At 42.1% G+C, this 21015-nt stretch overlaps 1 protein-coding gene across 1 annotated transcript in view; it reads left to right on the top strand.

Annotated features, from left to right (window-relative positions):
* LOC106567317 (neural proliferation differentiation and control protein 1) overlaps positions 1-13346 on the top strand; it is a 50977-nt gene extending 37631 nt beyond the window's left edge. The window contains exons 3-9 of the mRNA XM_014136454.3: positions 3150-3251; positions 3399-3596; positions 4906-4972; positions 5346-5424; positions 6050-6129; positions 6263-6362; positions 6574-13346. Of these exons, the coding sequence (XP_013991929.1) occupies positions 3150-3251; positions 3399-3596; positions 4906-4972; positions 5346-5424; positions 6050-6129; positions 6263-6362; positions 6574-6654 (707 nt within the window). The 3' untranslated portion in view covers positions 6655-13346. The remainder of the gene's footprint in view (positions 1-3149; positions 3252-3398; positions 3597-4905; positions 4973-5345; positions 5425-6049; positions 6130-6262; positions 6363-6573) is intronic.
* Positions 13347-21015: the final 7669 nt, after the last annotated feature.

Below are 21015 nucleotides of genomic sequence, written 5' to 3'. Positions count from 1 at the left end.
ACAAAGTAGGGTATAAAGTGTTCTTGCTGGCAGGTACACTGACACACTTGGAGTACTCCACCACCTGCAAAGTACAGATGGCATGACCCACCCCCACTGACACCTGCTGTGGATCACACTAAATGGGACAGAGGGGGGTGAGAAAGTAACAAAGCACAGACTGAAAGTGCCGTCACATCATATCACGCACATTACCACCGCCAGATGGCCACCCTTCTGTAGAGGACAGCACCTTAATCATTAATAACACGGCGCTCACGCTAATACAAACACAATGAGACATTACTAAGCATATTCAAAGAAGTGGCTTAGTTGGTGATATGGCTGATGTCTCACTATAGTAATTAAATATTGAATCTGAATCATATTTAGCTTATCACGTAAACAGTGTAGAATTCCCTGGTCTTTTAGAGTAACCTTGGGGAGGGAGAGATTATCATCACCATTAGCACTCAGCTGAGTGAGATTTAGGGACTTGTGTGTGTGAGGGAGCAGGGCCGAGACAGAGGGGCGGGGTGATTGCACAAGCCCCCTGCGGTGCTTCAACCCCTGGCCACACACACACTATGTATACCGGTAACCAGGGAGAACTGTGGCCTAGTCCTGGAATGTGGCCTACTGTCTGGCCAACAGAGCTGTTAAACAACACCCTGGCTTTGTCTCTCTTTCACTGTTGCCCAAACAAACAACACACTGGCACACTCTCTATCACACACACACAAACACATTTATACGCACACACGCGCACACACACACACTCTCTGGCTCTCTGGCTCTCTCATGGGTTGCTTCATGCACTTGTAGTCACACAACAGGATGTCCTGTTTCTTCTAATGCTTGCTCTTTCACACCCACACTCTGTTCTCAGTTATATGGTTACCACTTTAAATGACATTTTGGGCAAAAAGGCAAACTCCCCTCCATCATTCATTGTATCAGGTGGCTCATTCATCACAAAACCCACTGATATTGCCAACTACTTTAATGATTTTTTTCGTCGCCAAGATTAGCAATGCCAGCAACAAACGCTACTAAATAGGTAAACACTAAATGACCAAATTATGAAAGACAAGCATTGTGACTTTGAATTCCGAAAAGTGAGTGTGGAAGAGGTGAAAATATATTTTTGTCTATCAACAATGACAAGCCACCTGGGTGACAGCTTGGATGGAACATTTCTGAGGATAATAGCGGACGATATTGCCACTCCTATTTGCCATATCTTCATTCTAAGCCTACAAGAAAGTGTGTGCCCTCAGGCCTAGAGTGAAGCATAAGTCATTCCGCTACCCAAGAATAGTAAAGACCCTTTACTGGCTCAAATAGCAGACCGATCATCCTGTTACCAACCCTTAGTAAACTTTTGAAAAAAAATCTGTTTTACCAGATCCAATGTTATTTTACAGTAAACAAATTGACAACAGACTTTTAGCACGCTTATAGGGAAAGGCATTCAACATGCATGGCACTTACACAAATGACTGATGATTGGCTGAGAGAAATTGATGATAAAAGATTGTGTGAGCTATTTTGTTAGACTTCATTACAGCTTTTGACATTATCGATCATAGTCTGCTGCTGGAAAAACGTATGTGTTATGGCTTTACACCCCCTGCTATATTGTAGATAGTTACCTGTCTAACAGAACACCGAGGGTGTTCTTTAATTGAAGCCTCTAAAACATAATTGAAGCCTCTCCAACATAATGAATTCCCCAGGGCAGCTGTCTAGGCCCTTTACCTTTTTTCAATCTTTACCAATTACATACCACTGAAAGCCAGTGTGTCTATGTATGCGGATGACTCAACACTATACACGTCAGCCACTAAAGCGAGTGACAAAGAGCTGCAGTTAGTTTCAGAATGGGTGGCAAGAAATAAGTTAGTCCTAAATATTTCAAAAACTTACTGAATGATTTGTCCCAAATACAATACTAAATTCTAAACCTCAACTAAATCTTGTAATGAATAATGTGGAAGTGGAGCAATTTGAGGTGACTAAACTAAACTGCTTGCAGTAACCCTGGGTTGTAAACTGTCATGGTCAAAACATGTTGATGCAACAGTAGCTAATATGGGGATAAGTCTGTCAATAATAAAGCACTGCTCTGCCTTTTTAACAACACTATCAAGGATGTACAAGCCCTAGTTTTGTTGCACCCGGACTACTGTCTAGTTGTCTGTTCAGGTGCCACAAATAGGGACTTAGGAAAATTACAATTGGCTCAGAACAGGGCAGCATGGCTGGCCCTTAAATGTACATGGAGAGCTAACATTACTAATATGCATGTCAATCTCTCATGGCTCAAAGTGGAGGAGAGATTGACTTCATCACTACTTATTTTTGTAAGAAGTATTGACATGCTGAATGCACCGAGCTGTCTGTTTAAACTACTAAAACACAGCTCGGACACCCATGCATACCCCACAAGACATGCCACCAGAGGTCTCTTCACAATCCCAAATTCCAGAACAGACTATGGGAGGCGCACAGTACTACATAGAGCCATGGTTACATGGAATTCTATTCCACATCAGGTAACTGATCCAAGCAGTAGAATCAGATTTAAAAAACATATAAAAAATATACCTTATGGAACAGTAGGGACTGTGAATGGACACACTCAGGCACAGACACACGCATACACAGACGCATGATAACACACTCCCTCTATACACACGCATACACAGACGCATGATAACACACTCCCTCTATACACACGCATACACAGACGCATGATAACACACTCCCTCTATACACACGCATACACAGACGCATGATAACACACTCCCTCTATACACACGCATACACAGACGCATGATAACACACTCCCTCTATACACACGTGCACATGGATTTTGTATTGTGTGGTAGTAGAGTAGTGGCCTGAGGGCACACACTTAATGTGTTGTGAAAATCGTTATGAATGTCATGTAATATTTTTAATTGTATGTAACTGCCTTAATGTTGTTGGACCCCAGGATGAGTAGCTGCTGCCTTGGCAGGAACTAATGGGGATCCTTAATAAATACAAATACAAAACTCACAAATGTAGAAGCACAATATACATACATATATGAAGATATCCTGAACAAAGGCATGATGTTCATATGGACTCACTCTTATATCTGCCAATGTCTTCCTCCTCAGGTAAAGTGACAGCCTTCTCTGATCTAGATGAAGAGATTGACTTCCTTCACTCAGTCATTGCCAAACAGGAAGTGTCAGAGGTCAAACAATCAAAGCAATCAGGTGAGTCTTACTATGCATTTCTATGAATTTTATTACGTTTCAGTTATTTTTCCATAGATGCGTGTCGCTATATATAAAACGTTATCTACACCACAATAATAACAATGTCTCTCTTTCTCTTCCGCTCTCTTATTCTCTCTCTCCCAGACACCCCCTCCAAGGCAGTTCCTATGACTCAGACAAAGTCTCCCAGACAGAGAAGCAAGGCCCAACTTTCTGCGGAGCAGCCCACTACCGCCCACCCCTCTACCCGGACCCCGCAGCCTTCCACTAGGGCTCTGGAGAGGGTGGGACCTGGAGGCCCCATAGCCATCCCATATCCCTCCAAGGACAGTCTCCTTGTCAGTAAGTGTCTTTATTAGTTGAAAGTAGTGACACGTTTATGGATTGAGCCCAGGCCAGCTCTACTAAGTGCAGTTAGGGTCGTTGTCCTGCTGGAAGATGAACCTTCGCCCCAGTCTGAGGTCCTGAGCGCTCTGGAGCAGGTTTTCATCAAGGATCTCTCTGTACTTTGCTTCGTTCATCTTTCCCTTGATCCTGACTAGTCTCCCATTCCCTGCCGCTGAAAAACATCCCCACAGCATGATGCTACCACCACCATGCTTCACCGTAGGGATGGTATTGGCTAGGTGATAAGCGGTGGCTGGTTTCCTCCAGATGTGACACTTGGCATTCAGTCCAAAGAGTTCAATCTTGGTTTCATTAGGCCAGAGAATCTTGTTTCTCATGGTCTGAGAGTCCTTTAGGTGCCTTTTGGCAAACTCCAAGCGGGCTGTCATGTGCCGTCACTGAGGAGTGGCTTCCGTCTGGCCACTCTAAAGGCCTGATTGGTGGAGTGCTACAGAGATGGTTGTCCTTCTGGAAGGTTCTCCCATCTCCACAGAGGAACTCTGGAGCTTTGTCAGAGTGACCATTAGGTTCTTGGTCACCTTCCTGACCAAGGCCCTTCTCCCCCGATTGCTCTGTTTGGCCGGCCGGCTAGCTCTAGGAAGAGTCTTGGTGGTTCGAAACTTCTTCCATTTAAGAATTATGGAGGCCACTGTGTTCTTGGGGACCTTCAATGCTGCAGAAATGTTTTGGTACCCTTCCCCAGATCTGTGCCTCGACACAATCCTGTCTCGGAGCTCTACGGACAATTCCTTCCACCTCATGGCATGGTTTTTGCTTTGACATGCACTGTTAACTGTGGGACCTTATATAGACAGGCCTTTCCTAATCATGTCCAATCCTGAATTTACCACAGATGCACTCCAATCAAATTGTAGAAACATCTCAAGGATGATCAATGGAAACAGGATGCATCTGAGCTCAATTTCGAGTCTCATAGCAAAGGGTCTGAATACTTATGTAAATAAGGTATTTCAGTTTATTATTTTTAACAAAGGTGCAAAAATGTCTAAAAACCTATTTTTGCTTTGCCATTATGGGGTATTGTGTGTAGATAAGGGGAAAAAATAAGTAAGTATTTTTTTAATAAGGCTGTAACGTTACAAAATGTGGAAAAAGTGAAGGGGTCTGAATAATTTCCGAAGGGAATAGATTTGAGAGTGGTTAGATTTCATCTGCAGTCACACACAATTTCATAATTTCTCCTCCTTTTATGGGTATCTTGTCTTCACTCTATCCTCTTCTCTGTTTGTTTCGACCTCTGCAGTTATGATCTCTGTGTGTATCATCTTTGGCACTGTGGCCCTGATCTTGGCTACAGTTTGCTGGGTAAGGTAAGACATCAGACAGTAACAATATCAATATGTTATTATTTAATTTGACAACTAAGGTGTGCTAGACTCCCTTCTATTGTTTTACTGTCAAGTGTTGTTTTTGTTAGAGCATGTTAAATAATTTTCCAACACATTTTATAAAGGATAAATTTAAGCACTGCACTGTTATGATGCATCCCAAATGGCACCCTACTGCCTATGGTGCACTTTGGACCAGGGTCCATAAAGCTTTGGTCAAAGTAGTGCACTATATAGAGAATATCCGCTATTGGGATGGGTCCATAATGCAGATGTTTTAAAAATATATTTGCCTACTGTTCCTGCTCCAGTCTCCCTAGTCTCTAATGGGTCAGAATAATGTTGCCCCCTACAGGTTGCAGAAGGAATCCCGTCTGGCCCAGAAGGTAGATTACCCTGCATTTGGAAGCAATGGAACAGCGAACAGGACTTCAGTAAGTGCATTGTTTCCGCATGGGGCACAATACATCCACCGCAGCTAAATACAGTAGGAGTCTATTCCATATTACCCAGACCCAGATTAGACCCTTTTCCCTTTGGTCCTCTGTTGTTTCCACAATCAAGTGGGGAGGCTGATGACATAAGAGTAAACCCATCAGACCAGCTCCTTGAATGGACAACTCTTGAAGTTTGCAATTGTGTCCAAAAACAAAGTTTTGCTCAAAACATATTTGTGTACCCATAAGTGTGTGTACATTACTGTATTTATACAGGGGATATTGTTTTTCAACAGTAAACGTAAAAAAATGGCTAAAGTTTGTCTTTAAGCTTAGTCCTGGACGAAGAAGCACTTTGAATATAAGATCCCTATTTTGAACATGCATTTTAGACCAGGATTAGCCTTAATCTATTTTCGGGATACCGGCCCTATATGTGTGTGTAAATAAGGGACTAGACCATTTTTTTTGTATGATTAATTTCCTTCTGTCAATGTGATTTGACCACAGGATGTCTGTGATGTAAACATCTGATTTTCAGGCTTTGCATCTTCTCTGCTTTTCCTCCCCGCTGAGGGTGGTTTTCATGGGTCTCTCCTCTCCTTCTCCCTTTTCTCCTCAGTCGGGGGATAAGAAGTTGGCCCAGAGTGCTCAGATGTACCACTACCAGCATCAGAAACAGCAGATGCTCTCCATGGAAAAGTGAGCTCTACTCCTCCTGCCCCTTTCGGTCTCTTGTGTCCTTTCTCTCTCTCTACCTGTCCAACAATTCAGTTTCATTCAAATATGAATACACACACACATATTCATCTTGGTGCATTCTGTTGTTTTTCAGACATAAATCGGAGACGAAAGTCACTGACTCAGAAGTCACATCAGATGAGGAAGAAGTGGGCGGAGACTTCACTGTGTACGAGTGCCCTGGCCTTGCACCGGTGGGTGTGCTAGGACACACACACACACACACACACACACACACACACACACACACACACACACACACACACACACACACACACACACACACACTCAGGCACGAACACATAATATATTCACACAAATTCTGTCCTTGTTTCACACACAATATTCATATTGATGATGACTGTGTTTGTTTGGCTTTTAACAACAGTTTTTATTTCATTGCAGACTGGAGAGATGGAAGTGAAAAATCCTTTGTTTGACGACTCTACCCTATACTACCAAGGGAATCCCAAGGGAATTCCATAGGGTTTAATGCATGCTGGCACACGCAGACACCACACACACACACACACACACACACACACACACACACACACACACACACACACACACACACACACACACACACACACACACACACACACACACAGAAACATACAACCAATTAAAACATAATACAAACCTACACACACATGCAATTTGTTGTACTCTGGAAAAGACCACCTTATCAGTCAGGTTTCTCTCAAAACTGGACAGGCTTATACAGATGTTGGATCTTCATTTTAACGCATTTCGTTGCAAAAGGAAAATGATCTGCAGCAGGAGGAATTTAATGTCTATTTAATATTGAGAATCAATACCAGGGGGGCAGTTGGAAGCAGTGTTTTGTAGGCTATACAATAATTTAGACTGTAGGTCCACTGATTAATTGTTGTATTATATGTTCAAGGCAAACAATAAGCAAAATAAATTGGTGGTTATTGCAGTGCCTGTGTGGTCCAGTGGGTACAGCCGCTGACAACGGTAAACATATGCTAGAGTAGGCATGGGTTTGAATCTGGTCCACTAATGTCCTTTGAGAAACTAGTACATTTCTAGTTAATCTCTGTGGGCTGTACTTGTACTCTTACTCAAGTTACTTCCTTCAGAAATGTACTTATTTTTTACTCCATTACATTTGATCAAATTACTTTAGTTACATAGATTTATATTATAGTCGCTGTCGGAGGACATTTTTTACATGACTCGATACTATACGTCTGTATGAACGTTTCACAACCACTTGACCAATGAAATGTTTTCAAAATAGGTTGTCATCAAAACTCTTAAGTCCATTGGCTCTCAAAGTTGTCCATCAAACCCAGTTTTATCTCCACCACGGCTCTCGAAGGGAAGCGCACGTCTTCATATTTTTGTTCTTGGGTTCTTAGCCAGACTTGATCAGGTAAGTTGCACTTTAATTACCTTCTGCCTTTGTAATATTATATATTTCTGAAGTAAGATAAGTAATTTCTAATATATTATTCTGTTGTTGAAATTGTGTTTTGAGGACAAGTGCAAATCAAATGGCTAAGTAGCTAGCTTTGGTTGACCCAGAATGTGACAGAAAAAGTTTCATCTCATGTTTTTAGCTCCCCATATGACCTCTGGTGGACATTCCTGCAGGCAGCACGCTCCCTCAAAACTTGAGACATCCGTGGCATTGTGTTGTGTGACACAACTGCACATTTTAGTGGCCTTTTATTGTCCCCAGCACAAGGTGCACCTGTGTAATGATCATGCTGTTTAATCAGCTTGTTGGTAAAGACACACCTGTCAGGTGGATGGATTATTTTGGCAAAGGAGAAATTATCACTAACAGGGATGTAAATACATTTGTGCAAAGAAATGTAGATGAAGACTTTTTTTTTACGTCTGGAAAATTTCTGGGATCTTTTATTTCAGCTCATGAAACATGAGACCAACAGTTTACATGTTGCGTTCATATTTTCGTTCAGTATAGCTATCACATTAGGTTGCCATTACAAGACAAGCTGTCTAAGCTAGATGCAGTGTCAACAATGTAGCTAGCTAACATTAGCAAGATCAACAGGTCAGTCCGCCGCAGCATCTTCCCACACATTTTTCTCCCTGTGTTTGTGTGTGTGTCATTCTGTTTTTATGAAAATGCCTATAAGCACCTCTTTCATACAGTCAGTGTATCATCTCAGTAAGCTTTTTGTGCACTATAGAAATAATATAGATTGTATTTTTATTTATAGCTTGTAGCGGCAGAACCGAGGCGGTAGGAAAATGAGCCAGCCAAGAAAATAAAATACCCTTGAAAGTGGAAAGGACAGGTTCGGAAGGGATGGAGTATAAATCCGGTTTTGTCTAGAAGGGATAAAGCTTTTGTCAAAAATAAATAAAAAATCATAACGGGTTAGGAGGAGTAAGTTAAGGTTAGTAAAAGTGTTAGGATTAGCTAAAATGCAACAACAAAAAAATCTACTTTTGACATCCATTTAATTCAATGGTAAAATGTGTCTGATTTGCATACTAGTAACACGATTTTATAGTGACATTTCGGTATTGATTGTTTTACTGTTGTAACACCTGTCCATTCTGAGTGAAAAATTGAACATCACACTTGGTGTAAAAAAAATTCTATGCATTATCACATGTACTTGAAATGATATTGTGAAATACATTTTTCATTAATGCCATTGAAATTGTACAATTATGCCAATGTCTCGAGTACCACATACCTTTTTATGAAATTTTGCACATTGCTAGATATTAAGTCAACATTGAATGACTCTATTTGAAACTATACAGCCTACCGACTTTGTTTGATGTTAGTCTTCATTGGAGAGTACCTGTGCTGGGGGACGTCTGCAAGATGGTGCAGGGTAGCCTAGTGGTTAGAGCGTTGGGCTAGTGTCCGAAAGGTTGCAAGTTCGAATCCCTGCGCTGACAAGGTACAAATCTGTCGTTCTGTCCCTGAACAAGGCAGTTAACCCACTGTTCCTAGGCCGTCATTGAAAATAAGAATTTGTTCTTAACTGACATGCCTAGTTATATAAAGGTAAAATAAAAATAAATAAAAATGGTGCTGGCAGGCTGTAATTATAAATTAATGTTTTCTGACCGGATACTTTTTTTACTCATACTTGAGTAGTTTCTCAAGAAGTACTTATGCTTAAATACAGATTTTCAGTACTCTACCCACCTCTGCAAATTATACATAGCCTAACTAAAAGTTTGGGATATCAAATCTGTTTTGCGCTACTGACTGTCCAGACAGCAAGCTAAAAGTGACCAAATCGGATTGTGTGTGTTCAGACAGCAGTCATTTGCGGACAAGGCTACGCTAGTTGTCATAGTAACGACAGGTGTTTGCGCAGTGGTGTAGGCTGATTGGTGGTGGTGCTTGTGCTTCCTATCACTCAGACGTTATGTAGCAAGCTAAGGTGACAACAATGCCTGCCATGGACGTGTCCCAGTTGCTTTGAATGTTTAAAATCATTAGGGTAAGAACACTTTTAACTTCTTTGGGATAGGGGGCCATATTTTGACGTCCGGATGAAAAGCGTGCCCAAAGTAAACTGCCTGCTACTCAGCCCAGAAGCTAGGAAATGCATATAATTGGTAGATTTGGATAGAAAACACTCTAAAGTTTCTAAAACTGTTAAAATAATGTCTGTGAGTATAACAGAACTGAAATGGCAGGCGAAACCCCGAGGACAAACCATCCCCCCCCCCCCAAAAAAATCATCCTACCACTGATTTCAATGGCTGGCACTTTTGTAATAGGGCGAAATCGTGCCCAATTGCAGTTCCTAGGGCTTCCACTAGATGTCAACAGTCTTTAGAAAGAGTTTCAGGCTGGTTTTTGGAAAAATTACCCAGAAGTTTTTCTAGGTGGCTCCCATTTTGTCTGTAGTGTTTCCAAGCGCGTGAATGAGAGCGCATTCTTTGGTATTTTTCTCCGGCAAAGACAATAACGATTCTCCGTCTTAAATTTTATCATTTTTTTGCGTATTAGGGTACCTATTGTTTGATTATAAACGTTGATTGACTTGTTTGGATAAGTTTATTCGTAATGTTTGGGATTCATTTTGTATGCATTTTGAAGGAGGGAAACCGAGTTGATTATTGACTGAACCGCGCCAGCTAAACTGAGTTTTTATGGATATAAAGAAGGACATTATCGAACAAAAGGACCAATTGTAATGTAACTGGGACCTTTTGGAGTGCCAACAAAAGATCTTCAAAGGTAAGGCATATATTATATCGCTATTTCTGACTTTCGTGTCGCAACTCTCAATTTGTTATGCATTTGTGTGCTGGGCGCTGTCCTCAGATAATCGCATGGTTTGCTTTCGCCGTAAAGCCTTTTTGAAATCTGACACGGCAGCTGGATTAACAACAAGTTAAGCTTTATTTTTATGTATTGCCCTTGTGATTTATAGTAATTTAATTTGAATTTGGCGCTCTGTAATTTCACCGGACGGTAGCGTCCCACTAATTCGCAAGAAGTAAAAGCATCAAAGGACAAGATGATCCAACTTTCAAAACGAGTCCTTTTTGGCTAGCCACAGCAGTAAACTAGCTAGCTAGGTAGCTGTTTAGCTTTCTAGCATATTCACTAGTTTGTTTGTAAACAATGAACAAGCTAGGTAGCTACCACATGTTCTTGTCAAACTGTCAACAGAGTAGCTAGCAAGCAACAATATATGCCAAATAACAGTCTAAAAACCACTTGAGGGCAAATAAATCAGACCTGACTGTTCAGACACAAGTCACATGGCCAGGAAGGTGGTTTGAAATGCGGATTGAAATATCAGATTCCATGTATTTTTTTGGCTGTGCAGACAGCAGGGAAAATAACAGATCGAATTGAAAAGGATTTGAGTCATTTCAAACTGCCAATGTGAACACGGCTATAGGTCTCGTTAAACTATCAATATGCGCTAAATTTACCCACACAGGTGATCTCAATTCCAACCATTGTTGGTCACCTCTACGACCCCCAAAAAGATGATGGTGTTACCTTAGTCAGAGATCTGTATATAATAACGAGATGCTCATGTCTTCGCCCTAACAATGGGAGTCGTCCCAAAGGCAGACGACAAGCTTAGGTCTGCATATTAAGACCATAGAAACGCTTTGGGTTTATTTTTGCGAGAGTGAGCCCTCTCACTTCACCTCTTCCTCTCTGCCTTAGTCCTGCTTTCAACCAAAGTCTTTCAAGATATGTTCGCCCTCTGGTTGGCATTGTCATCGGAACAATTTAGTCCTTTTTGAACAGACTACGGGTGATTTATCTATTTTACAACCATTCTGTACAATAGAAATAAAGTATTTCCTCATTTATTATGGCAAATCTACTGTGGCAATTCACCCAACACTTTGTATGAATGGAAACTAATGTTGGTGTACTGTTATTTTATTTGTTTACTATTTATGTTATTCAAAAGTGTCTGGTATGGTAATTTCTAATCAAGAAATGACCCTGGACTGTCCATATTTGTAATGTCTAACCACATCAAGGCAATCTGGAGATTGCATTATTTGGGCTGGAATCGAACGCACGCCAACACGATAGGCCTATATGTGCAAGCTGAAGGCAGTGGCGATAACCACTAGACCACAATTGAACTCAATTTGGATAGTTTATTCCAGGGGCGCAACTTTCACTGGGGATGGAACATGCCCCCCCACCCCCACCCCACATTCTGAAATTGCATTTTTGGAATGTGATACAAAACGAGGCAACGGTGGGCTTTAAGACCATGCGGACACCTCCGAGTGGTCGGGTATCCTGTTCGGAGTGTTTTATTCGACTGGATAAAAATATATATAATAATAATTATGTCCCCCCCCCCACTTCGAAAACCAAAGTTGCACCCCTGGTTTATTTGTAACCTTAGGATACACTAGACACTTGTATGTCATACCCTAGTGGAGATCAATAACTATCTTGTGTTATTAAGCTATATAAAACAAAAGTTGTTGATGTATATGGTTGAATTTCAGATACATTTTTGTACATTTGAATGTTGCAGTGATGGGACCTAGGCCTATAGCGTTTGAGCGAGCGGGAGATAATGTTTGTTTAGGATAGCGAGCTCTGATCCCAATAACTTGATTGCCCCCGAATGGAGAGAGAAATAACTGCTCATTTTTAGCCAATCACAAGGCACATTTGAATTATTGAATCAGGAAAATTTTACGCAACAAAAGAGTGGTCAAGTTAAGATCCAACATCTGTTGAAGAATAAAAAAAATGTTTTAAAGAAAATGAAGAGGGATGTTGATTGACAGATGAACTCTGGATCACTCACGGCCATTGTGGACTTCTATGGGAACTACAGCCATGTGTAAACCTCAATGTGTGTCCCAAATGGCACCCTACACCCTATATAGTGCACTACTTTTGACCAGAGCCCTATGGATCCTAGTCAAAAGTAGTGCACTATATAGCCCCTTTTGTGTCAACTCGATATTTCCCCCCCCCCCCCCTCTTAGAATCAATATTTCCTTTGCTTGCCTTTGTAAAGCTCATTATTTTGTGCAGTGATCTCCCAAAGCCTCTGTTTGAATGTTACAATGAGCTAACATGTATAGATTGCATACAGAACACAGAGATGTGCAGTTTTTATAATATATATAATTAAAACAGTCCCTTACTGTATTTGTCATGCATAGCTAGTAGCTAAACCCAGTTCATTATAGGTACATATAAAGGGGTTTTCATGAAATGTGCTTGGTATTGGGTTAAGGAGCGAGAGGAACACAAGGGGACACTGTCATGATATACTGTGATATAATCTTTAAAGTACTATTTTATGCCCACAAAAATGGTGTGATTCTGACATGTTTGACTGTGATTCAGTCTCATATGTGTAAGGATCCTGTAACTGAAGGAGACATGTAAAGTGATATATATACACTTGAATATCTATAGGATTGACAATTGGTGGTGGATGTATGGTAAATATCACTATTTAGTATTGTCTCTGTTTTATCCTCTGTTTGGGGCAGCAGGTAGCCTAGTGGTTAGAGCTTTGGGCCAGTAATTGAAAGGTTGCTAGATCGAATCCCCGAGCTGCCAAGGAAAAATCTGTTGTTCTGCCCCTGAACAAGGCACCCACTGTTCCTAGGCCATCATTGTAAATAAAAATTTGTTCTTAACTGACTTGCCTAGTTAAATAAAGGTACAATTAAAAATATCCCTTTGTTCCAACCCTGGTGTGGCAAAATGTACATACAAAGAGTCGCTCTATCTCTCTCTGTTATATATTTGCACATTAACTAAATGTTTTTAAATGAGATGTGCAAAATGACCATGCACATTTTTGTCGCTCTATCTATCTCTCTCTTTCTCTCTCTAAAGGATTTCACTCTCTCTTTATCTCCCTCTCTCTTGAAAGGATGTTGGTCTTTACATTACTTTTGACCCTGAAATGGACTCTGCACAAAATGGGTAAATGATGTGGGTTGAAGATATAGGAGTGGCTGGAGCGAGTGCTGGGGATCAGAGGTGTGTGGGGGAGGCTTGGAGTAGGTACTGGAAATATCCATTCCTGACTCTGTTATCCAGCTCTCTATGACTTGTTGTATTGTCGGTTCCGCATCACACACCAACACCAAATAAAAGACAGTTTCATTAGTTTTCAACTTTCATTGCCTATTGAATCACACTTTCTATGACACTTCTCAAATGTCTTTGGTGGACTGGACTGGAGTCACTTTTGCTCTCCTCACTCCTTTCTGTTTGTGTGTTTCAAGTTACAAGTTTTATTAGTCGTATGTACGGAATACACATGGTATTCACCGCCCAACGAAATGATTACTTGCAGTTTCCTTCTGGACAAAGCAACAACATTCAGAAATCATAAAATATATCAACACGAACATAAAGTAAATGGCTCAGTAGAATAGAATAAACTGTTTAGCACAAGTATAATACAGGAAGGCACAATTTATTGTCCAATATTTACAGGTGTTTAGGGGAAGGGGGGGGATTGGGGGGCAAGTATTTAAATCGTGCAGTATTTAGCAATCACAATAAGAGTCTGGTAGCAACCATTGTGATGGGTGTGCAGCATTAATGTGTGTTGTGTGCGTCTGGGTGTGTTTGTTGATGTGTGCAGATGTTCCCTGGTTCAAGCCCAGGTTGGGGCGAGGAGAGGGACAGAAGCTATACTGTTACACTAAGGTGTGGAGAATTAGAGCAAGTGGTCAGTCCAGTTCAAGTGTTCAGCAGTCTCAGGGCTTGTAGATACCAACAGGCTCAGAGACAGTTTCTATCAGACCTCCTGCTCCAATACCGTCTGCCAGACAGTAAGGGAGTGAACAGCTTGTGGCTGGGGTGTGTGGGGTCCTTAATAATGCTGTGGGCCTTCCTCAGGCACCGTTTAAAGTAGATGTCCTGGATGGGTGATGTACGGGGCCGTCTGCACCACCCGCTGGAGGGCCTTGCGGTCGTGGATGGAGCAATTCCCATACCAGGCCGTGATGCAACTGGTCAGGGCGCTCTCGATGGTGCAGCAGTAGTATTTGGAGATGACCCGGGGTGGCGCGCCAAATTTCTTCAGCGGCCTTAGGAAGTAGAGACTGTGTTGTGCCTTTATTGACAACAGTGGTGGTGGTGGTGTTGGTCCATATCAAGTCCTCGGTGATGTGGACGCTGAAGATCTTAAAACTTCTGCTCTCTCTACTGCAGTCCTGTTGATGTGGATCAGGGCATGTTCCCTCCTCTGCTTCCTGAAGTCAACAATCTACTCCTCTGTTTTGCTGACGTTGAGGGAAAAGTTGTTGTCCTGGCATCACAATGCTAGTTCACTTACCTCCTCCCTACAGGCTGACTTGTCATTGTTGGTTATCAGGTCTACAACCGTGTGTGTGTGTGTGTGTGTGTGTTTGGTTTTACTATCCTTGTGAGGAACCAGAAGTCATCACAAGTATAGTAAAATAAGGGAACATTTTGCCGGTCCCCACAATGAAAAAGGCTATTTTAGGCTTAGGGGTTAGGCTTAGGGTTACAGTTAGGGTTACAATTAGGGTTAGGGGTTAAGTTGAGGGTTTGGGTTAAGGTTAAGGGTTAGGGAAAATAGGATTTTGAATAGGAATCAATTGTTTGGTCCCCACAAGGATAGTAAAACAAACGTGTGTGGGGGCTCTTGTAACTGGCTCCATTGAGCTGCCTGCCTAGGGCCGTTAAGGCCCATTGTCCTTATGAATGGTGGTAGGGAGGCAGGTATGGGTCTGCTGCTGAAGGTTTGCGATGGGTAGAGGGATAGTGTTGACTGTCAAAGGCAGGGCTGTTAGGGAGAAAATCAAAAAGCCATCAGACTCATTTATGGGGGAAGGTAGTCAGCGAGAAAAGAGGTGCAGACTGTGAGCCTACGATGGATGCTATGGGGAGAAAGGTCAGAAAAAACTCTGAGCCCTAGAGGTTGTGTGTATATAGGCTATAACTAAGGCCTAGAGTTTTTAGAGTTGGCCTGAATAAGAAGTTATGGGTATATACATATACACTACACCACCCCCCTGTCATGGCCTCTGAAAACAGCCAATCAAGACAAATGAACAAGTGTTTTTGGGCAAGTCAATCTGTATGAAATCTCTCCACTGACCGAGTCAGAAGGGGATAATGGCAAGATGTTTTTATGGCAATGAAATAAAAAAAGGCTTAAATGATTGAAACTAGGCAGTCCTCCTATGCCTATCTCAATCACCCTGGGTGGGTGAGTGGGGACCGTGTGTCTGAACCACAATTGTTTACGCACACAGCAATGTGTGACTTTCCCTCACACCTCCTCATGGCTGATGCCACACTACTTTCATATAGAATACACTGTAGTACAGGGAGCTTATTTGGACATGGTACTAGACAGACTTGATATGTGCGAGTTGTCTCAGTGAGAGTGTTGAAGTATACAATACCATTAAACATCTTTACAGCTTTGACTTTATTACATAATACAGTATTGTATTGTGCTGTGATACCATTACTGTCTCCACTACCTCCACTCTTTTATTTAAAGCTCAGCGAAAGGAGGGCAAAGCCCCTCACCCAGTCTGCAGTGAGATCAGATAGATTCTTCTCCTATAGAGAAATACAGAGCTCCCTTGAAGAAAGGGACTATGAACGACGAAGAGGCCACTTAAAAGAGGTAAGACAAGATCTAAAAAAAAAAAAAGACATTGGGGGATTTTCAGGCTAATCCCCAAGCACCCTCCCTCCCCCTGACTGTACCTACTACCCCCTGACTGTACCAGGCCATACAGGTCCCCATCGGATCCCTCCTGCCCCCACGGACCCCTGTCCTCTTGGAATCCCTGCCTGGTTCTACTTTCTCCCTGTGTGTTTAGCATGACAATTCCTTCCCAAGTCCATGGCACAGGACAATGCTTGAGTTTGATGTCTTTTAAGCCTTTGACTGGCTCCTGTGGCCTCCAAGGTCCCCTCTCCCTGGCTTTATAATAGGGAGAGCGAGAGCACAGCTCTCCTGGTTAAATCTGCTGGGTCATTGCGTTTGAAGTTGGACAGGCTGGATGGAGAGGGGAAACAGTCATCTGTAAAGGGAGTGTTGAGTGGGGTGGGGGTTTTGAAATGGAAACAAAAATGATTACAATACAAATAAAATTGTTTTGATCACGTACAAATATTTACCAGATGTTACTGTGGGTGTAGCGAAATGCTTGTCCCTAGCTAGTATGTATGTATGTGTATGTATGTATGTATGTATGTGTGTATATATATATATATGTGTGTGTGTGTGTGTGTATATATATATATATATATATATATATATATATATATATATACTGCTCAAAAAAATAAAGGGAACACTTAAACAACACAATGTAACTCCAAGTCAATCACACTTCTGTGAAATCAAACTGTCCACTTAGGAAGCAACACTGATTGACAATAAATGTCACATGCTGTTGTGCAAATGGAATAGACAACAGGTGGAAATTATAGGCAATTAGCAAGACACTCCCAATAAAGGAGTGGTTCTGCAGGTGGGGACCACAGACCACTTCTCAGTTCCTATGCTTCCTGGCTGATGTTTTGGTCACTTTTGAATGCTGGCGGTGCTTTCACTCTAGTGGTACCATGAGATGGAGTCTACAACCCACACAAGTGGCTCAGGTAGTGCAGCTCATCCAGGATGGCACATCAATGCGAGCTGTGGCAAGAAGCTTTGCTGTGTCTGTCAGCGTAGTGTCCAGAGCATGGAGGCGCTACCAGGAGACAGGCCAGTACATCAGGAGACGTGGAGGAGGCCGTAGGAGGGCAACAACCCAGCAGCAGGACCGCTACCTCCGCCTTTGTGCAAGGAGGAGCAGGAGCAGCACTGCCAGAGCCCTGCAAAATGACCTCCAGTAGGCCACAAATGTGCATGTGTCTGCTCAAATGGTCAGAAACAGACTCCATGAGGGTGGTATGAGGGCCCGACGTCCACAGGTGGGGGTTGTGCTTACAGCCCAACACCCTGCAGGACGTTTGGCATTTGCCAGAGAACACCAAGATTGGCAAATTCGCCACTGGCGCCCTGTGCTCTTCACAGATGAAAGCAGGTTCACACTGAGCACATGACAGACGTGACAGAGTCTGGAGACGCCGTGGAGAACGTTCTGCTGCCTGCAACATCCTCCAGTATGACCGGTTTGGCGGTGGGGTGTGGGGTGGCATTTCTTTGGGGGGCCGCACAGCCCTCCATGTGCTCGCCAGAGGTAGCCTGACTGCCATTAGGTACCGAGATGAGATCCTCAGACCCCTTGTGAGACCATATGCTGGTGCGGTTGGCCCTGGGTTCCTCCTAATGCAAGACAATGCTAGACCTCATGTGGCTGGAGTGTGTCAGCAGTTCCTGCAAGAAGAAGGCATTGATGCTATGGACTGGCCCACCCGTTCCCCAGACCTGAATCCAATTGACCACATCTGGGACATCATGTCTCGCTCCATCCACCAACGCCACGTTGCACCACAGACTGTCCAGGAGTTGGCGGATGCTTTAGTCCAGGTCTGGGAGGAGATCCCTCAGGAGACCATCCGCCACCTCATCAGGGGCATGCCCAGGCGTTGTAGGGAGGTCATACAGGCACGTGGAGGCCACACACACTACTGAGCCTCATTTTGACTTGTTTTAAGGACATTACATCAAAGTTGGATCAGCTTGTAGTGTGGTTTTCCACTTTAATTTTGAGTGTGACTCCAAATCCAGACCTCCATGGGTTGATAAATTGGATTTCCATTGATTATTTTTGTGTGATTTTGTTGTCAGCACATTCAACTATGTAAAGAAAAAAGTATTTAATAAGATTATTTATTTCATTCAGATCTAGGATGTGTTGTTTAAGTGTTCCCTTTATTTTTTTGAGCAGTATGTGTATATATATATGTGTGTGTGTATATATATATATATATATATATATATATATATATATATATATATATATATATACATACATACATACATACATACATACATACATACATACATACATACATACATACATACATACATTATATATATGTATGTATGTATATGTATGTATATATATATGTATATATATATATATATATATATATGTATATATATACATACATTATATATATGTATGTATGTATATGTATGTATATATATATGTATATATATATATATATATATGTATATATATATGTATGTATGTATGTATGTATATATATGTATGTATGTATATATATATATGTATGTATGTATATATATATATGTATGTATGTATATATATATATGTATGTATGTATATATATATATATGTATGTATATATATATATATATGTATATGTATGTATATATATGTATATATATATATATATATACAATAATATGCGTGTGTGTGATGGGATGTATCGACATTATGGAAAGTATGTGGATAGAATATTCAGTATCTGAATAATACGTAGGATACAATAGTGTATGTACAGCAACAGTTGAATAGGATGGACTTGAATATAATACAGTATAAAACCGTTTGTAAACATGACTCAAGTGACCAGTGACTAAAGTTCAGTGCAAGGTACTGGGCAGAGGCCGGCTAGTGGTGACTATTTAACAGTCTGATGGCCTTGAGATTGAAGCTGTTTTTCAGTCTCTTGTTCCCAGCTTTGATGCACCTGTACTGTCTCCTCCTTCTAGATGGTAGCAGGGTGAACAGGCCATGGCTCGGGTGGCTGAGGTCCTTGATGATTTTCTTAATCTTCTTGTGACACCAGGTGCTGTAGATGTCCTGGAGGGCAGACAGTTTACCTTGCAGTTGCGGAATGGGCAGTTGTTGTACCAGGTGGTGATAAAGCCTGACAGGATGCTCTCAATGGGGCATCTGTAAAAGTTTGTGAGGGTCTTAGGGGCCATGACAAATGTTTTCATCCTCCTGAGGTTGAAGAGGCACTGTTGCGCTTTCTTCACTACACTCTGTGTAGTTGGACCATTTCAGATTGCCACTGATGTGTATTGCAAGGAACTTGAAGCTTTTCACCTTCACCACTGCGACCCCATCGATGTTGATGGGGCGTGCTCCTTCTGCTCTCTGCTGAAGTCCACGATCAGCTTCTTCGGCAAGCGGTACCGGAGCAGCAAGTCTAGGTCCAAGAGGCTTCTAAACAGCTTCTACCCCCAAGCCATAATACTCCTGAACATCTAATCAAATGGCTACCCAGACTATTTGCATTGCCCCTCCCCCCTATTTTACGCTGCTGCTAGTCTCTGTTTATTATCTATGCATAGTCACTTTAATAACGCTATCTACATATTACCTAAATTATTTACTGCTGCTCTTTAATATTTGATACTTTTGTTATATTTTGTAGGTATTTTTCTTAACGGCATTGTTGGTTATGGGCTTGTAAGTAAGCATTTCACTGTAAGGTTTATTCACTGTATTCGGTGCAAGTGACAAATACAATTTGATTTGATTTTGTTGACTTTGAGGAAGAGGTTATTTTCCTGGCACAACTCTGCCAGGGCTTTAATCTGCTCACTGTAGACTCTCTCATTGTTGTTGGTAATCAGGCCTACCACTGTTGTGTCTTCTGCAAATTTGGTGATTGAGTTGGAGTTGTGCGTGGCCATGCAGTCATGGGTGAGCACACACCCCTGGCGGGCCACTGTGTTGAGGATCAGCGTAGTGGTGTTGTTTCGTACCTTCTGGGAGCGGACCATCAGGAAGTCCAGGACCCAGAAGCAAAGGGTGGGGTTCAGACCCAGGGTCCTGAGCTTAATGATGAGCTTGGAGGGTACTATGGTGTTGAAGGCTGAGCTGTAGTCAATGAACAACATTCCTATATAGGTATTCCTCTAGTCCAGATGGGATAGGGCAGTGCGATGGAGATTGTGTCATCCGTGGATCTATTAGGGCGGTATGCAAATTGCAGTAGGTCTAGGGCAGGGGTGGGCAACTCCAGTCCTTGAGGGCCTGATTGGTGTCAGTTTTCCCCAGCCCCAGCTAACACACCTGACTCCAATAATCAAGATCTTCAGTTTAGAATGCGATTAGATTAATCAGCTGTGTTTGCTAGGGATGGAGAAAAAGTGTGACACCAATCAGGCCATCAAGGACTGGAGTTGCCCACGCCTGGTCTAGGGTGTCTGGTAAGGTGGAGGTGATATGATCCTTAACTAACCTCTCAAAGCACTTCATGATGACAGAAGTGAGTGCTAAGGGGGCGATAGTCATTTAGTTCAGTTACCTCCGCTTTCTTGGGTACAGGAACAATGGTGGACATCTTGAAGCAAGAGGGAACAGCAGACTGGGATAGAAAAAGATTGAATATGTCTTTAAACACTCCAGCCACCTGGTCTGCATATGCTCTAAGGGGGTGGCTCGAGATGCCCCTACACCATG

This window comes from Salmo salar, chromosome 01 (genome assembly GCF_965601325.2).
Source record: "Salmo salar chromosome 01, fSalSal1, whole genome shotgun sequence".
In the NCBI taxonomy this organism is placed as follows: Eukaryota; Metazoa; Chordata; class Actinopteri; order Salmoniformes; family Salmonidae; genus Salmo; species Salmo salar.
The sequence above is the reverse complement of the archived record's forward strand: the minus strand, read 5'-3'. Positions and strand labels throughout refer to the sequence as shown.